Here is a 20,076-nt window from a genome sequence, read left to right as displayed (position 1 = left end):
TTGTGTGTTTAAGCTATAATGTGGTTTAGGTGCTGCGATATTTTTTTTTAGTTTCACTATCATCAGCTTTTTAATAATAAAACGTAACACCCAATGGTCACATATAATCCTCCTCTTCTCTCTTCAGATGCACTTTTGAAATATCTGTGGGTCGCTCTGAGAATCTTTGCCACTCTACCTGTGACAGTCGCTGCTGCTGAAAGGAGCTTCTCTAAGCTCAAACTGTTTAAAAACTACCTGAGATCTACAATGGCTCAAGAACGTCTCAGTGGACTTTCAGTCATTAGCATAAATCATGTAGTCTCACAACAGCTGTCTTATGATGATATCATAGATGACTTTGCTGCTAGAAAGGCAAGGCGAGTAAGACTGTAGAACATTTGATATACATTTGCATAGTTCATTCAAGTTTGTATATAGTTATTTATTTTTTGTGCAGCACTCTTATTTATAATTTCTGGAATGTTACATATGCTGTAAGAAAGGCAAGGAAAGCAAAGGAAAGCAATGTTTCTGTAATATAGTTTTTTCTGCACTAACATAATATAATATAAACATATTTATATTGTATCTATAATACGTTGTGTGTGTGTTTCCAAAATATTTTCAAAATAAAGAAAAACAAGACAAAGCTGTGCAGTTTGTTTCTGTGTAAGTTTAATAACAAAATTCCTGGGGCACCAGGTGAAATCTTGCCTAGGGCAGCAAATTGGCCAGGGCCGGCCCTGCGATCTCGCCTTAGGAGAGTACTTCTGATTTTATTGTCCATCCATCCATCCATTTTCTACCGCTTATCCGAACTACCTCGGGTCACGGGGAGCCTGCGCCTATCTCAGGAGTCATCGTGCATCAAGGCAGGATACACCCTGGATGGAGTAATATTCAAAATTATATATTATATTAAGGCTACTAAATGTAATTGTATTGCCATATGCCATCTATGCATTAATACAGACTACAAAAATGTAAATGCATACGTTTTCAGTTAAGCAATGACATGCATGAAGTAATGTAATATGTTTTATTTACAGAAAATTATAGAATAAACATATAAAAATACGTAAATTTGATGTAAGAAAATAAATAAATGTATTAATTATTAATACATATACAAGTAAACATGACAGAAATTAAATCTTTATTTCAATTTATTTTAGTAGCAAATTATCCTGTATCTACAGGCGTTGAACCCCACATCCTACTGCCATCTCGCAGCTGACGACCGTCTCCGCCTTTGTGATTTTAACAAGTGTGCTCCTCTGTCCCTGTAACAGTCAAACAAGATATAAGTTACCTCTGTAATATGTGTTCAATACTGCATTTAAATGTGGAGATAGTTGAACATGTGTTAACTCGCTTTTTATTCAACTCAAATTTTCCTGAATTCATAATAATGGACAAATAAAATATATACATTAGGTTTAGTTACTTAAGTAAATATGTTTATATTTACATTACTTATATTTATCTACGCAAGCAGTGAACAACAGACGTAAGCTACATTACTGTGATGTGTATTTTATATTTTGATGTGATAAATTACAATACTTTATAGATAAAATGACAGGTCACATGCTACACAGACTTTAACTTGAGTATGGTTTTAATATATGTAACGTTAAGTCTACTTCCAAGACGCGTGTCCGTGGAACGCCCCTTAAAGCTAGACATGGTAGAAATAATGCACCAGTCGGGAAATTCCCGCCTACTTTTTTATGAAGACCGAGGTTTCGGATTTCCTATTCGTTCACCTATGCTTTTCGCCTGCTATAGATTATGGCAGTAGCCTATGCGATTTCGGACGTTTTATATTACGTTTTATAAATCCATTTCGACGTCTCTAAAGCGCTGTACAGTGAATGTTGTGCTTTTTGATATTAATAGTCTGCCCACTTAAAGATTAGACATTTTTCAAGATAGGCTAATTTTTGTGGCGGAGTCGGGCACCACAAACCGAAACTGAAAGCGAAAAGCGTATCCTGAATGTTTTCTTTATTTTACTAGAAGCAATATATTTTTTGTTGTTGTGCCTATAAACAAATAAAAGTTAACCATTAACAGGTTCGAATGAATCTCTGTACAACCATAATTATGTTTTTTTCAGCTATAGAAAAAAAACTAGTTATCGCGCAGATGGCTCACGTGCGCACAATTTAATTGGTATTTAAAACATTTCAAATAGACCATTATAATCGCAACGACAGGTTTGCAATATACTTATATAAACTTAATGGAGTAACCATGTCCCATGATGTTACAGCTAAAACTAACAATTAAGACAAATAATTCCCTCTTATGCCCTTTTACATGAATATTAATATAAAATATATTATTAACTGTTTTCTAGATGTTTGCTATCACACCAAAGGACACATCTAGCCTACACAGTATTTGTTAACTACCCCCAAAAAACCTGCTATAAATAGCCTAATTTATATTGTCCTGAATAAACCTAGTTATCACCCTAAAACTTTCAACATTATTTAATTGAATGTTCAGTCTTATTGAAAAAGTTGTTAAAAATGTTATACATGTTATTTATGATAATAATAATAATGATGATTTATTATTATTCATTTGCCAAACAGGAAGAGTTGGACAATATCCAGTATCGTTCGGGGAACGTGCGAGCCCTGAGAATGACAAGTTTTCCCATACATATCGTGGGAAAACATAGCGAATCAGTGCATCAGACAGCGGTCTTTTCTCGTCCATCTGTCGGTGAGTGCAAGTCCATTCGTCAGACATCTCGAATAGTTTTCAATTCTAGTCTAGACTGCAGAACAAATATATATTGATTGCGATGACAAACTGCCGAAAAGGATTGTCAGAGAAACAGCCGGATGTTTGGCGACATTACACCTAAACGGATTATTGTTTTAGTAATGATTCACAGTAGAGCATTTTAAAAGCACAAATTCTCTTGACCAGAACCGTGTGCTGCGATCAGGTGCGGTAGGTGAACAGTTTATCCACATTTCCGCCTATAGATAGATTTGCACATGATTATTCATGCTATTTTGACATCTGTAACAGTTTTATAAGATATTTAGGGCACACTTTACAGTTTTAGTGCTAATATAAATTGGTTTAGCTACAGCAACAATAGTTGAACCATGTCTGTGTTAGACTCAACATTGCAATCCATCAAGATTCGAAGTGTTTAAGTTTAGTTTTGTTTCGGCTAATTTGTTCGTGTGTTAAATGAACAAGTATTTAATTTATCTACAACATGACAACATGTTGCACACTACTGTCATTTATCAACCAATTTGTGCTTTTACTTGTTTGAGTCAGTTTCTAACAAGTTTCTAATAACAAAAAATACAATCCTTTAATTCTGGCTAGGCTTAACAGTAAACTGTAAACAATTATTTAATAAAGATTAAATGTTTTGAACTAGGAAATTTCACACCCTGTTCATGAGCAACTACCTGATGCAATGGTGATGCAAAGACAACTGCATTTATTGCATTTATTGACAAATAGAACAGAGGATATTGACCAAGGGATGGCATATTACTGGCAGGAAGGCTTTTTAAAAATACTGGAAACTTCACATTCTGTTTAGATTTGAATGCATAAAGAAGCAGAAAGGTGTTGGTTCCTCATTTGAAAAGCGTTTGTTTTGTTGTTTTGTTGTTTGACCTTATCCTGCCTCCATCAAGCTTTGTTTATTTATTTTGGTGAAGGTCTCTCTCCACACAAACCTTCTGCTTGGAATTGAAAAAGCCTTTCTTCGTGTGTTGGCATGATTACTTAAAGGCAGGGTGTCAGATTTCTTTCAGCCGTTGTTGATTTTAAAATCTCCAAAACAAACACAACCCTGCCCCCATCTTTCGATCTCGTCAGCGCTCGGCTCGTCTAAAGTCCGTCCTGTTCACTGTGCACATTACTGCTGATTGGCTACAAGGTTGTTTTGGTACTCGGCCCGACTCAGTTGTCTAAAGCGTAATTCAGAAATCGGTTACCCTGCCTTTAAGTTTATTTAAAATATTTGCTGATTTAAAATTATTCACAGTGGACTTCCTTACTAACAAAGGCATTTGTTTCTCAGTGGATTGTACACAAGCAAAAAATGAAAGACTAAGATACAGCAGGTGAAATTAGTTATATCCTGATAATTATTATTTGTGATCATGATACTGTAGCTTAAGGATCACAGCTCCAAAAGAGAATCGTCATTTGCGCGTACTATAAGGGGGAACCAAAGAGTATAGATGACAAGAGGTGAAATTCAATAGATAGTTCCATTGCAACACCTGCACCCTGCGTTTCCGCCATTTTGGGTTGAAAGCAACTCTGCTTTCTGCTCTGACGATGGCAATATCAGCTGCTTTGTTTAAAAAATAAAACATTAAAGCTGAAATTCAACCTGAATGATGATAAGAAATGACGACAAAAGCCTTGGCTCGCTAGAAACCTTGACAGTTATCAAGCATTTTCACCCCAAAAGGGCAGCCGCATTGTTTTCTCTTAAAAAAGCACCAGAGTTACGCCTCTTGGTATCTATACTCTTTGGGGGAACATCAACACAGGAAGCGACACTGTCATTTACAGATTATTTTGTTGCGTGAGAATGACGTTGATCGATACTTTCAAGCCTACCTGTTGTCAGTGGAAACGCAAGCCTAATAATGGTTACCCGTAACGAAGCATACCATAATGTACTGTACTGTAACGAACCGTACTGCACAGTGGAAACTGACTAAGTTTAACACTAACCTGTTTACAAACTATTACTTTGTTACCTGCAAAATTCATCCTAATGCTGCCCAAATTTATCAATTTTCTCACCTTAGAAGCACATGACTCATTTAAAGGAGTCATGAACTGGCCTTTTTTATGACGTTGCGTCATGCGGATCTGGTCAGCACTCTCCACTCGATGGTGCGTCGTGCTGCAGGCAGTTTCTGTTCTGCCAACCACAGACCCTTCCCCCATGGGGATGATAATGCAGATCGCTGGGACAAGAGTAAGCTCTCTCCGGTGCAGAGCATCTCTTATCTCAGTATGGAACAAGAATCTGTCACCATGATGGCACGCCTTACCTATGAGCATGCCCAGTCAATAAGGCTTTACCTGACACTCTTCAGGCCGCAATTAGCGGTCCCACTGAAACTGTTTCAGAGGCTCCTGAGGCATATGGCATCCTCGACAGCAGTCGTGCTGCTCGGGTTGACAGATATGAGACCGCTTCAGCATTGGCTTCAAAGTCGCGTTCCTTGAAGAGCGTGATACACCGGCACGAAACGTATCTCCATTACGCCTCACTGCTGTTGCTCCCTAGCCCCATGGACAGATGTGTCCTTTCTCCCGATCATGTAGGTCTTGAGGAAAAGGTCTCTACAAAAGGTAAATGAATGCGGAATTTCATTCGCCAAATTTCATTGGCCTTTTCTATAGTAGTCAGAATTGATTGGTTCTCAAGGGCGAACCCCATCTCTCGTTCTCGACACAACGTCGAGAGACTGACAAAAGGGAACATTAGTTTTCTGTTACCAACATTTTTCTAAATATCTTCTTTTATGTTCCGATGATGACAGAAAGTCATACAGGTTTGAATTGACAGAATTTTAATTTTGAATGTTGATTCAAACGTTGTTGAAAACATTTGGGATAATGCAAGTACACACGTAAACAAAATAAATAACAGTGCACTGGTAGTTTTCTTGTATTTTAACGGAAAAATCTTACATATTGTCCCTTTTACTAACTTCTATATGTGCATTAAGCTATCCAGATGTTAGGTCCACAAAATCAGATCTGCTCGTTTTTTTTAAATCTTTTAATATTTTTGATGGACAGTCAAAAATGATTGCACTTTTTTATTGACCAAATAATCCATTGCTGTTTGGTATAGGATTAAACATCCATGAACATTTCAGCATCTTAAAGTCTGCTTAGGTTAAATTTAGGTACGACTTTAATGATGACGTTTATCGCACAAAGTAAAAAGAACAGAGTTCTTTCCTGAGTTGTAAATTGTTCTTTTTTTTCATGAATGTGCACCAAGCCAGAATAAAGAATCTTTTTACTGTGGAACCAGGGAACAAGGGCCAAAATAGGTAAGCTGACTTCTTTAATAAATGGCATACAGTAAAACTGATTTGAATGTTAACATCTAGATGTAGTGAAACACTTAGAAATTGAAAGGATGTTTGCAGATGTCACCTCCAGATTTTCTTTGATCTGAGACAGTTCACAAAACCAACACTAACCTGCATGTGAGTTCTTGCTGGTGTGAGCTGGTCTTCTCAGCAGATCTACAATACTGTACCGCAAATTACATCTCAAATCTTTATTCAGGGTGGGTGATGTGGAACAGGGAGATGATGGTCCAGGACACTCTCCTATGGCATGCCATGAAGCAATCGGCTCGAGTTCTCCTGTTTTTCCTAGTGGTCTGGACACTGCTCTTCCTCTTTGTCACCACCTACTTTTCTGACCAGACCCAAATGGCAATTTCCATCTCATACTCTGACGGTCAACATGTTGCCCGGGACAGCAGAGAATTAAAAAAAATACACTTGAGTCGGTTTGCAGAGAGGAGGGGTCCTTTCCAGAGCAGACGAGATTTAAAACTTTCTGACTCAAGATATAAGCAGCTTCGTTTAAGGAATATAAACAACATGGAATTAAAGAGAAACAAGATGAAGACAATCGACAACACTTGGTTACTGATGGAAGGTCTTTGGAAGGGAAATGTGTCCTCCAACTTGTTAAATCAACGATTGCAACAAGTCATAAAAGATTATGTTCGGGTCAATACGCACAAGGTTCTCTACAAAGGGAGGAGAAATGCAAGTAGGAGCGGGCAGGAGTTACTCTGTCAGATGAAACGGCAAACTCGGCTCAAGAATCTGGATAGTTCAGAGCAGCCATTTTTTCGCCTTGACTTTCAACGGTGGTTTCCATCCCAACCCCTGCAGAAGGTGTACAAGACATGTGCTGTGGTATCATCAGCAGGCTCAATCCTTAACTCTTTAATGGGTCGAGAAATTGGTGAGTTGGACAGAAAAAATGTTTGCAGAAAGAAACGTTAATGTGAAATATACAGTATATCACAGAAGTGAGTACAGCCCTCACATTTTTGTAAACGGTTTATAATATTAATTCATGTGACAACACTGAAGAAATTACAATTTGCTAAAATGTACTGTGAGATACTGTATATTTAAATATGAATACATACTGCTGCAGAAAAAATGAAAAAACCCTTCCAAATTTTCATGTAATCAGCATTTCCTTATTGTGGTCATAACAGTCCAGTGTCTATTGACATTTCAACAGTGATAAAGTCATCCAACAGCAATGTGAAAGACACATGACAAGACACATGAAAACTGTGATAAAAATTTAGGTCACATAAATTTTATTTTGTACATTTCCTAAATACATGCACAAATATTACTGTTTTGTTGCTTAAACTTGAATATGAACTTGTTGTCTTTGCAGTATTTAAAAATATAGAGAATTTTCTTATTTTTACCTGTTTCTCCAGTTTTCTTTGTCTGCCATTAAATGCAAATAGAAACTTGAAATGTGGGAGGATAATTGTTAGTAGTTGACCGATTCAAACAAAAATAATAACTTTACCCAAACACATACCTATAAAAGATAAATTCAGAAAAAAAGGAAATAACTAGATATAGATATATATATATTTAACCTATAAAGTATGAACTGAATAGAGAAAATCTCCATGACTTTCAGTATCTCTCTCTCTAATTCTCCCACTCAATTCATCGACTCTCTTGATTTTCTTCGCTTTTGTGTAAAGATGTTGATGTATATGGCCTAATTGTTGAATGTGTTTGAGCATGAATGCAGCTGACAGCCAATGACAGATGAATATTAATGCAGCCCATTCTGCTCCCTAGAAGCTTTTGAATAGGTGCCTTGCCCCATTGTCAGACAGAAAGAGTGTTGATGGAGAAAATCAGTCGTTTTACTGGGTCCCATTCTTGAAATCTATTATAAATCTTGTTTGAACATCATAACGTACTTTATAAAAATCTTTTGTTTACTGTTTCTCAAGATGTCAATGAAGCCCTCACGAAAAATGCACAGTATTAGTATGTTTTTTTTGCTGCCATCTAGTGATCGCTTAATGTCTTGCAAGTGAAGGGGTTAATGGAATAATCAGTATGCACTATTTATAGATTAAAAAAAATAAAAAATTAACTAAAAGGCAGAAAAATAATTGTATGGGTCAGTAAATAACAAATTACTCTAAACAACTGTACCAATACAAAAGGCAGAGTCTTATGACAGGCTTTGAGTCAACATTTAGCCTTACTAAACATTAGAGGGAGCAATACCACAACACTTTGTGTCCTTTCTGTCAGTCAATGAAGTGTAGTTATTTTGTACCCACCTGTTATAGCAATAAATATTTAATTGACTGTCATATAATGATTGTTATTTTTTTACTTTTTCAATCTTGAACATTTAAGATTCCCATGAGGCTGTGTTGCGTTTTAATTCTGCACCTTCTATTGGTTATGAAAGAGATGTGGGCAACAAGACCACCATTCGCATCATGAACTCTCAAGTGAGGGCATTTGAATTGACACAAACTCACACACATTTTATGTAATTGACCATTGATCCTTGATTCTTTTTTTTTACTTGCATAGAAGTACTGATGGAAAGTTTGTTTACTGTTTTTTATCAGATTCTTGCAAACCCCAAGTACAAATTCAACAGCAGTTCTATTTATAAGAACATTGCTTTGCTAGCCTGGGATCCTGCTCCTTATGATCTTGACTTGGAAAAGGTAAATTTAATCTACTTATGTTCATGGCATTCAGCCCTGATAACATTTCATAATTATTTTAATGTTTTAATGAAACATGTTTGGTTTGGCCTTTTCAGGGTCATCCATCTGTTCTAAAAATTACTCTGTGACTTGTAATATGTAGGGCAATCGCAACAGAACTTTTAAAAATTTACAGTTGTGTTTTGGCCCTTCGCTTTCCTTACACTTATACTGTTATCATGACTATTTATAGAACATAGACTGACTTTGGTTTGTTTTTCCTACAGAAAATATTTTATTTGTTTTGCATGTTCTCTTTTAAACAAAGCAGTCACACCTTATGATAAATAATATTTTCAATCCCAAACACTAATTCTGGAACCTAACTGTTTTTTCTGCTTTCTTTGTAGTGGTACAAGTATCCCGACTTTGACCTCTTCAAACCCTACATTGCTCGTAGAGAGAGCAATCCTGAGCAGCCTTTTTATATCCTGCATCCCTCCTTTATCTGGAGTCTCTGGGATTTTGTGCAAAATAACACAGTGGAGAACATTCAGCCCAACCCTACTTCCTCAGGATTTATAGGTAACTCCTTTTCTTTCTACTCAATATTCTAACTAAGAAAACCAGTGATTGACGGATGACCTTGAAAACCTTTCACATGATATATGCCTGTTATATGTAAAAAAAACATATATGCCTGTAATAAATATTTTGTACAGTTATAACATGTGATCGCAAATGGATGTTTATCTCTCTTTGGTTATCACTATTTGTATTTAAAAGTTTTCTATTTATTATAGCTAATGCATAATTTCCGTTTTTATACTTCTGTCCCACTCAATACTTATTATACTAATATGTATTAAAATATTGTATTGTAAAGCTGTATAAATAGCTGAATAGCTTAAATAAATTTGAATTGAAGAGATTTCATTTACTTATTTTGTTTGGTTCAAAATCTGATATGTGTTTGCTGATATTTACCTTATAAGGTGAACACTTATATGTTAATGTATTGAATTATTTTATGTCACCTGTACATGTACATGTACAGTTAGAGATAGATTACAAGTATTTAAATATATAAATAGTATGTTCATAAAAACACATGCATACTTAAACTAGTAGTTTACTAAGAATACACCTTGAAGTGTACTTACAAATGTACTACAAGTAGTGATCTAGTTAGGAACAGTATATCTGCAAGTTCACATAAATAAAGCTTGCAAGCATACATAAAATAAGTTGAGGTGAGTGTAAACTTTCAGACTAAACGTTTGCTTAAAGTATTGAACTAGTAAACTATCAGTATACCGACCAGATTACTTGGGGTATAGTTGTAGTACAAAAACGTAAATTGTAAACTAGTTGTGCTCTGAAAAGCTTACTACTGTTGCATTTAAAGTACATTTAAAAGTATATTTTTATAGACTCAAAAGTTGGCAAATTTAGTCCCAAGCAGTACATTATACAATTTTATAGAACAACTAATCCATCTAGTATACTTACTACACAAAGTATACTTAAAATATACATAGAGAATACTTATTTTTTATAAGGGTTGGTGATGTAAATCATGAACAGTATGTTTGTATTTATTTTTATATTTTATTATTTTGAATGTAGAAAGAAAATGGAGGGATGTGCATATGAAGGCTAAATGTGTTAGTGGGTAAACCCACTTTGATAGACAACCAGGTAGGCAGCTTATGGAGAAACAGCATGTTCCCAATAGTACTACATACTACAATAGTACAAATAAATAAAAGAGAAGAATGTCACAGATGACTTTCGGACATGAAGATAATGTTAAAGTAACCCATAGCAAAGAAACTTGATTTAATTTTGAATCAATGTTAAACTGGTTATTCTCAACATTGTTTCAACATTAAAGTCCACGTAAACCGGAAGTTGTGATCGTATTTTGACGCATTTCCAGGTGAAATGGAATTTCTAATGTGAAAAATAGTGGCAGTGGCTTTCATCTTTCTCTGCGATTTGATAGGATGTATAAAAACAGTCTTATCACTTGAGATGATACTACTCTTCTTACATTCATACTCTAGATGGTTGAGTGCATAGTTTAAGTGCATAGTATGTAATTTGGGACACAGCTATGTCTGGAAACTTTTGCTGCTTCTTGGGCAAGGCCCGCCCAAGAGGCCTTATGACTGACAGGTAAAGCAACCGATCACATTTCGTTTTCGTACACCCTGCAACAAATAGCACTAGAGTAGCATGAGCAAACTGTTAACGAGACGAATTGGTTAAATTAGCAGTTAAGCTTGCAGGGTAAGAGTAAACTTGGCAACAAATAGCCTTTGAGTTGAATGAGGAAGTTGTAAACAAGCAGAATAAACTAGTAGCAAAGTCAGTTAAGGGAAGTCCTGCCACTCAATGCGCCTCCGGGCAGTTAGGACAGTTATACTTTATTCAAACAAGAGTGAATGGGGAATTCTGAAAGTTCTATGATCTCCGACTAAAATCCCAATTTTTGTTTTTAAATAACGTAAACTGTACTATAACGTTTGTTTCCGATGATAAATTGGCGCTTAAAAACATTATTTTTTATGTTGCTTTAGATCACAGGTGTCAAACTCAATTCCTGGAGGGCCACAGCTCTGCACAGTTTAGCTCCAACCCTAATCAAACACACCTGATTCATCTAATCAAGGTCTTTAGGATTACTAGAAACCTCTAAACAGGTGTGGGTTGGATTTGGCTAAACTGTGCAGAGCTGCGGCCCTCCAGGATTTAAGTTTGACACCAGATAGATCAGTTTATATTCAAAGGTCCGAATCTGAACCCTTGTCTACGTCAATGGTCCAGTACAATTATTATAACAAAACTTGCTTTTAATAAACAACTTTAAATAAATGTAAAAAACAAATGAACTCTATATGAAGAGTTTAAACAACAAAATGCAAAAAGCCGTTCTCGTTAAGATATTTTCTGCTTAAGAAGTAGTATTTCACTGTAACTTTCAGTGAACTGTGCAAGATACATGTCCGTCTGGGCAACAAACTATGCAAATATTTACAGACAAACTGTCACGGTTCTCCCTATCATTGTTGGCTAATTCTTGGTCTTGAGGCAGAACCAAAACAGAATTTCCTGTTTTATGTGGAGAGAGACGTTGTGGCCTTGCGGCTTTCCATACTCTCCCCAAATATCGTCTATGTATCCCGCCCTTTCGTCTCATTATCACCTTGTTAAGTAGTTCATGCCCCGCACCTGTTTTGGTTGACTTGCCTCCCTATTTATACTTCTCATGTTTCATTGTCCTGTACTGTACTGTCCTTTCCTTCATTGTATGTAAATGCCTTCTCAAGCCGCGTGTTTGGTTCCTCGTCTGTGTCCCTGTGGATATAAATTGCATATTGTAAAGTAAGTCTAGTCTTAGTGTTAGTTTATGTCAAGTGCTCTTTGGTCTAGTGTTTAGTCAGTCTTCGTTTCTGTGCTTTTATATTAATGTCTGTTCCTGTTTTACCCCGTCGTGGGTCCTTGTTTTGTATTTTATGTTGAATAAATCTGCGTGTTAACCCCTAATCCCCGCTGCCTGCAATTAGGTTCTTCCCCCTGCATAACAGAATGAACGAGCCTAACCGAACCCAGCAGGCAGCAAGCATGGACATCTCCTTGCGATCCCACCGGGCCGCCTACTTTTTGGGCTTCGGCAGGGGGATCGCGGGATCAGGGACTTCGCCCAGGATTTTGTGGCTGTCGCAGGGGAGACGGAGTTCAGTGAGGCAGAGCTCAAGGTTATTTTTAACTGCTGCCTCACCGAGCCTCTCAACCGGACAGAGATGAAGATGTTGAGTTCCCTGTGGTTGGGTGATATGATTAGGTACGTGGTCAACCGGGATGATCCCTAGCCATTAGTGCCAGCCTGGGTATCCACTCCCTCATATAACGTCCTGGAGGAATGCACCCTGGCCACCCTTACCCTGGGGAGCTTGGCACCTCCATCCGCCTCATCTTCTCCAGTCACCCTCCATGGCAAGCGGGGCAGGAGGGCCTCTTCAGAGTCGTCCTTTCCAGCGTCCAGCCCGGCAATCCAGCCGGCATCTCCAGTTCGGTGCAGCCGGCATCCCCAGTGCTTCCCAGCCACAGGTGTCCAGTCCGGCAGCCGAGCCGGTGGATCCAGCTCCGGTGGTCCCAAGTCCAGTGGATCCAGTTCCGGTGGTGCCGAGTCTGGTGGATCCAGTTCCGGTGGTCCCGAGTCCGGTGGATCCAATTCCTGTGGTCCAGAGTCCAGTGGATCCTATTCCTGCTGTGCCGGGTCCAGAGATCCTGTGTTCCCGCTGTCCCAGTCCGGTCCAGCACCCGGCGTCCAGTCCGGTGCAGCTGGTATCCAGACCATTGTCCAGTCCGATGCAGCCGGTGTCCAGTCCGGTGCAGCCGGTGACTCAGCCGGCAGTCCAGCCGGTGCTACAGGCGGCAGTCCAGCCGGTGCAACGATGTGTCATGCATTCTGACTTCTTTACAATGTTAAACGTGCTGTCTTCTAATGCTTAACATGGTAAACTTATCAATAACAAGTTGGGCGTTTCACATATCTTTCTGTGCACAATACACTCCCCAAGCGATCATACAGGTTTCGGAAAGTTTTTTTTCGAACATATAAAAAAATTTCTTAGTCCCTTATTGGACATTTTCCTCGAAAAGCATGTGGCAGCATGGGAGCAGGAGACGGAGCATGCGCAGACGTCACTTACACTTGTCTGCAGGAGAGAGAGAGAGCATATGTTTGCGAAGTTCAGGTGTTTGTTTGTTCACTGCATTTGGTTGATAAATGTTATATAAACGGCGGATATAACACTGGATTTTCGAGATCGTTTGAAACTGATATATCGAGCCGTCCCAGCGCTAAACCGCATGCGATGAGTGAAACTGATGTCTGTGTTTTGTTCACAATGTGGTTTAGTTCAGCGGCCTACATCCGCCGTATGATTTCGGAAGTAATCGTACAGCTGTATCTATCTTTATAAATCTGATCAAACTTAATACTCTTCGAAGATACGACGTATACAATACTACTCTATAGGTACTCAAGATTAATATGAGATTGGCAGAAACCCTGTGTGTTAGGGCTGCTTTAAACAAGCAGAGCACAAACAGCAAGCACTTGACAAGAAATGTGGAGAATGAGAGTATCACCCAAATATTCACTAGAGTTTTAGGGTATAAAACTATTGTGACTTATTGCTGCAAGCATCAATGTGCCAAATAAAATCACATACAAGGTGTAATAACTTACTTTCAACTCGCAATGTCTGAGACACAGTGTTTGCATTGTGCAGACAAAATAAGAAGATCTCGCACTGAAAGCACTAAATACATAGCAGACAGTTCACACTTGGATATGCCGTTATAATATGCATTCTCCGGTGAGCTTAGTACAGTCAGCCCCCCGCCTGCTTGCTTAATGGAACAGTGGGCAAGAGAAAAGCACCCATGCCAGCAAGCAGATCAAACACCCGCGCACAGTAGTAGCGATAGTGGAGGTAAAGCTATAGATTATCCAACAACTATCCATGATTTGCAATAGCGCGTTGCATATCCGAACATCTAGTTAGCGTATAGAGCAAAGTAGTTTGTAAACGAGGGCTTAAAATCCATACTGCTTGCATATACATCTGGAAGAGTGTCAACGGTGTGTTGCAAATACTGTATATCCAAACAACTTGCGAGATGCATTGAACAATGAAGCGTGGGTGGTGAAAACAAGTTTAAGTGCGGTACGATTAAGCAGCTGACAAGGAGCAGAGAAAGGAAACTTAAATAGGGCGCAGTCTAGTATGTGTTGTATATAGGTTTACGCCGATTAGCTGAACCTGACGTGATCGGCTGATGCAAGCTAGACTCATGTGACCTGCCAGAACTGACGCTATGCTTGAATTTAAGGTAAACTTTACTCTTTAAATATGATTGTACAGAAGAAAGTTCATACATTCTTCAAAATGTTCATGAGGGTGAGAAAACAATTACAGACATTTTGGGCTGAAATGTTTAATAAATAAAGAAATCAGACACACAAGCTAAAAAATGTAGGACTAACGAGAAGTACCGTTTTGGGGAAATTGGTTTATTTGTCACATATTATCAAAGCAGGTGTAAATGCTGTGAAAGTTGAAGGCACAATCTAATATCGCTGTATTTAACAGACTACAATATCAGCTTTGAACAATGTTAAAGTGTAGAAGCATCCATATTTTTGAAGCCTTTTCAGTGGTTTTGAGTTCAGTAATTTGAGCAATTGTGTATTGTAAGGGATGCACTATTACAGCTACAGAAGAAGTGGTCTTAAAAAAGTAACCACTTTTGTCATAAATTACTGGACCATTTTGACATTAGACTACCTGAAGCAAGGCCATTTTTACCATTCTTGAGGACAATCTGTGAAATGTACAGTTTAAAAAACATCTTAATCTTAAATAATTTAGGAAATTCACAAAACAAGTCATGCATATCCACATCAACCTGAAAACCATATTCACTAGTAACCAGTGGCTGTTTGCATTTTGCACTTTCACTACCAGTGATAAGTTTAGGTTCACTTACAGTCCACTTCCACACTTTTTTCACGTTTTGGAAAAATTGTAAACGGAGAGTTCACCCAGAATTTTTAATTCTGTCATGAATCAGTCAACCTCAAGTTGTTTTAGACCTGTATACATTTCTCTCTTTTGTTAAACAGACAAACTGGTAGTTGAAGGTGCACCAGAATAGTTTGTTTCCCTAAATTATTAAAAATATCTCGTTTTTGTGTTTGAAAGAACAAAAAACAACAACATTTCCTTCTACTTTGGTAGTCAATGGTGCCTCAAAAATCTTTCTTTGTGTTCAATCAAACAAGGAAATTTAAACAGGTTTGTAACAACTTGAGTAAATCATGACAGAATTTTCTTTTTTGGGTGACCTTTCCTTTAAAGTGGCAGTTCGTAAGAATGGCCTCTCTGTCACCGTCTCAGTTTGTAATTGCTACTGCAAGTGATGTTCGGAGGATTTTCTTTATGCGAGTTATGATTCGGCACTGCTCAACTGCGCGGATGAGTCTGATGTATTTAGTCGTATGTCACATGTGGCCTTGTATGTCCCATAACACAAATCGTACAGAAGATATGCGATCACAAGTCTGAAATGCTGACAGGTACGGTCATATATCACTATACACAACACAACTATATATACATAAACTATACGCAAAGCCTTGTCATCATAATTTTGAGTGAAATCGCAGGATCACTTATCCTGTGCGAGTGCGCCAAATGAAATACAGATGTGGGGAGGTAATTTCTAAATAACACGAGGTCCCCAGATAATACTTATCCTGTGCAAATAGGACTTAAGTTACCTTTATCATAATGAACATACCAAAGAGAGAAAGAACAAGCGATAAAACAGTACCCGTTTGTGTTAGCACAACAAGTGTGCTATGGTTTTTCGCGTCATCTATTGAAATAGCGAAATGTCTTACCTGTTCTGTTCAGAAGAAATAAAGCCATGTCTGCAACCGGAGTTCACTCAATCTTTGAAATGCCTTAACATTATTAATTATGTACGGAGGCCGTAACCTGTCACACGACATTTTTTATATATAAATCGCGCGCACGTTTTATTAATTCGTTCCCTCGATTTATGTTAATCGTGCTAACGTTTTATTCATTTGTTCCCACAATTAAATGAAACCCTCGGTATTTTACTAATTTAGACATTGCAACTGTTATGGACAGAGAAAATAATAATTGATATATATTTTGAGCTGGGTTTGAGACATTCTCCGAAGCCTTGCATTGCAAGGAATCGTCTTATCAGAGAGGCACCTGCATCGCATATTGAGGGCAAGAGGGCTATACAAATATGCAATTTGGATATAATATGTGCTATACTTCGTGTTATATTGATTTTCAAAATTATATTGCGTAAACTGATAAGAATGTTTATTTTTATAAACTTACAAATCGTGAGCATGGAGTTAAGGGTGGGCTGTAAGAACTGTCCACAGACAGGGAAACAAAAGGATCACATGGGTAATTCAACGTGAGCACGATTAATGTAAATCGAGGGAACGAATTAATAAAACGTGGGCACGATTTACGTTAATCGAGGTAACGAATATGCAAAACGTTCACACAAATAAATAATTTGTGGCCACGATATATATATAAAATGGTCTTGTGACAGGTTACGGGCTCCGTAATTATGGTTTTCTGAGTCCTATCACATTCTCATTTTCTTTGTAAATGCTCAATCAGACCCCCAGATGTAAGAACTGCATGGCGTTGAAAATCAAATTTCTAAAAGGCGCCATAAATAATAATAAAAGAATTGAAGTAAAAAATTCTGTGTTCAATGCTACCCGTCACCCGCATTATCCACATGCGGGCTAGCAGCCCGGTCCTCTTCATTCTGTTCACGAATAAGGATTTCCAGAGAAACACTACCCGACAAGGAAAATTACAAACCATTATTACAAGCTTTCTGTGGTGAATCCATTTAGGGTAATGCCACGTTTTAAATGCCATTCTTTCATGTAGTTGCTCAATAATTGGTTTTAGATCATTTCTACAAAATAAAGTTACGGATTGCCACTTTAACTCATTAACTATGTTATAAAACGAATTTGCCTCTGGGAATTTTGCTTATATTACAGCAGTTTTACAGTAGCCATCGTCTGCTTTAAATTTATAAAATTTACTCTTGGGATTTTATCAACCAGCTTCTTGAGGTATCACGCTGGAATGATTTTTAAACCATACTGATCTTTTGAAACATTTCAGTCAAGTGTCCTTAAACCTTTCGACCTCTATGGTCCTCTACTTCGACAAGGTTCTACCAGTCCAGCATTCCAGGATCAAGCACATAACGTACGAACACTGAAAATGTGTGTCACTGTTCAAGCTACATCACGCAATGCTACAGTACACAGATTTATTTTGTCCCATCATCATTTGTGAAAAGATTTCATGATGTCATGGGGCAGGGTTGAACTGGAACATCAAATTGTGATTTAGGGTGGATTGGTTCCTTCTGAGACAGGGGTACTGCTTTCGTGTTGGTTGAGGTCAGCGGAAGGGGGTGCATCACCAGCCAATCTGTTGCAGTAAACTCTACGTTTGAGCTGGATAGCTGTAGTTTTGGATGGCATAGAGGACTGTCCATTCTCTAGAAAGCTGTGCTTGCAGTGGAAAAGGATGAGGAAACACCTGTAAAACTGAAACACAACACAAATGTTAGCTTTATCCTTTTCTCATTTTGTCGTACTTGTAATAGGGAATTGGTCAGCTAAAACTCAAATTACAAAAGCACAATGTTTATTGTTTTGACAAAGTTTTCATTCCTTCAAGGAGTGTGTTGTAAGACAGGACACATGCTTTAGGCAGTTGGCATGTCAAAATTGTGACTTTTTATAATTAACCCATTCCATGTGGCACACGATTAGCTCTACACAGCTTTATCAATATGTGGTGAGGAAGGCGTGACGAGGGCGGGGGCATGATTGATAGTTCACGGAGGAAATTGGGAGCATAAGAGGACGAGCGACGGGACTGCTGACGAGAGAGGACAGGGCCCGGACATGTATTTATGTTCTTGTGACCGGCAGTCGACGGTGAGGTGGCTGCCGGCATTTTACTTCCGTGTTTTTGTTTGTCTATTTTATTAAAACTTTATTTGAATGTTCGCCGGTTCCTGTCTCCTTCCTTCCACCTATTGAACCTTGTTACACTGGTGCCGAAACCCATGAGGAAGGAGAGACATGCTATCGAAGAGCCCCCGCCGTTGAGTGACATCACGGTGATGGGAAGAAAGCACCGCCCACGGCTGCCCGAGGCGGTGGTTCTGGAGTGAGGATTTGGATGGGACGGAGACTTCACTGCCGTGCTCCTGGGCCGAGGTGGGGCGGCAGCCGTCCAAGAGGGAGCGGAGGGGTTGGCGCCGTTGCCCGTGAGCCTGAACCCTGTTGCCAACAGCCATAAAGGTGAGGAGCAGGAAATGGCGGACTGACTCGCTGCCAGTGCACTCACACGGAGGAGCCATCACCAACTGCCAGGAGGATCGGGACATCCAACGGACATCCAGCACCACCACATAGCACCGCGAGGAAGAGCCACTCGACTGGGCTGAGGTCCGAGCGACAGTGTGTCGGGGAACCGGACCAACATTTTTTTTCCTCTCTCGTCCCTGTCGCTCCTGGTGCTCCTGTCTCCGTTCTCTCGTCTCGTCGTTGCATACCCCCAGGCGCTGCGGACGCCGAGACTGGCTCCACGGTGGTACCCCCGGCCTGTAAGGGGTGATGGGGGTATGTGGTGAGGAAGGCGTGACGAGAGCCGTGATGTGGGGCCGGTAGCGTGATTGATAGTTGGAATCAGCTGTGCGCACACTGGTCCTGCATATCTCACGGAGGAAATCGGGAGCATAAGAGGACGAGCGACGGGACTGCTGACGAGAGAGGACCGGGCACGGACATGTATTTAGTTTGTATTTATGTTCTTGTGACCGGCAGTCGACCGTGAGGTGGCTGCCGGCATTTTACTTCTGTGTTTTTGTTTGTCTATTTTATTAAAAATGTATTTGAATGTTCGCCGGTTCCTGTCTCCTTCCTTCCACCTATTGAACCTTGTTACACAATATATCTACAGATGTCAATTATATTCACTCCAATCCACACTAAAGCCCCAGTGGTATCTTCTGAACATTAGTGAATAGGAACTTCCTGCTGGTTCTCAAATTATGGATGCAATCAGGGACATGCAATTAAGGGGCAGGGGCTCAAGTGGAAAAATGGGCACTTCTCATATTTATTTATTTGACTAAACAAAATGTTAAATATTAACATAACTCAATCTTACCAATTTATTTGAATTCCCTCACACTCACCCAATTGTTTCATGTTGTTTAATTTTTCAACAAATGCCTACAAAATAATCAGTTTAACGTCTCCGAGTGAGAGATGCACTGACAATCGGTCTCATCAGGGGCGTAATATTTTTATTCACACGCTTGAGATATTAAGCCAATAACCACGTACTGGGCAACTGTCTAATCAGTGCACACCGCGCTTTTCAGAGAATTGAGTTTTGTCAAAATACAAGCGTTTTAGAAAGGCAGAGCATAGAGGAGGTACACTAATGACAAGTATTTAAAAGATGAATTTTTTCAACTGTAAAACATTTTGTTACACAATAAACACAAATTAATCATGTTTTAATCATGTGATCCCTTTAAGGCAGGACACTTCATGTAGTCTTCCGTTTTTAGATTTTGGTAGGCTATATACATTTATTTTCTTTCCGTTTCTTCTTTTG

At 38.8% G+C, this 20,076-nt stretch overlaps 2 protein-coding genes across 9 annotated transcripts in view; one reads left to right on the top strand and one right to left on the bottom strand.

The window, feature by feature from the left end:
- The first annotated feature begins 2,615 nt into the window (after nt 1-2,615).
- The window catches only part of st6gal2b (ST6 beta-galactosamide alpha-2,6-sialyltranferase 2b), a 20,504-nt gene continuing 3,043 nt past the window's right edge, over nt 2,616-20,076 (top strand). The window contains exons 1-6 of one of the 8 annotated variants that reach the window (XM_056750555.1): nt 2,616-2,721; nt 6,021-6,068; nt 6,310-7,005; nt 8,460-8,557; nt 8,681-8,782; nt 9,175-9,349. In XM_056750555.1, the coding sequence (XP_056606533.1) occupies nt 6,318-7,005; nt 8,460-8,557; nt 8,681-8,782; nt 9,175-9,349 (1,063 nt within the window). In that variant the 5' untranslated portion in view covers nt 2,616-2,721; nt 6,021-6,068; nt 6,310-6,317. The other 7 variants (XM_056750561.1, XM_056750560.1, XM_056750556.1 and 4 more) reach the window with 7 other exon arrangements.
- The window catches only part of tmtops2a (teleost multiple tissue opsin 2a), a 25,078-nt gene continuing 20,330 nt past the window's right edge, over nt 15,329-20,076 (bottom strand). The window contains exon 4 of the mRNA XM_056750563.1: nt 15,329-17,984. Coding sequence (XP_056606541.1) covers nt 17,781-17,984 — 204 coding nt within the window. The 3' untranslated portion in view covers nt 15,329-17,780. The remainder of the gene's footprint in view (nt 17,985-20,076) is intronic.

This window comes from Triplophysa dalaica, chromosome 6, assembly GCF_015846415.1.
Source record: "Triplophysa dalaica isolate WHDGS20190420 chromosome 6, ASM1584641v1, whole genome shotgun sequence".
Taxonomy (NCBI): Eukaryota; Metazoa; Chordata; class Actinopteri; order Cypriniformes; family Nemacheilidae; genus Triplophysa; species Triplophysa dalaica.
Note: the sequence above shows the minus strand (reverse complement) of the source record. Positions and strands in the feature narration are given on the sequence as shown.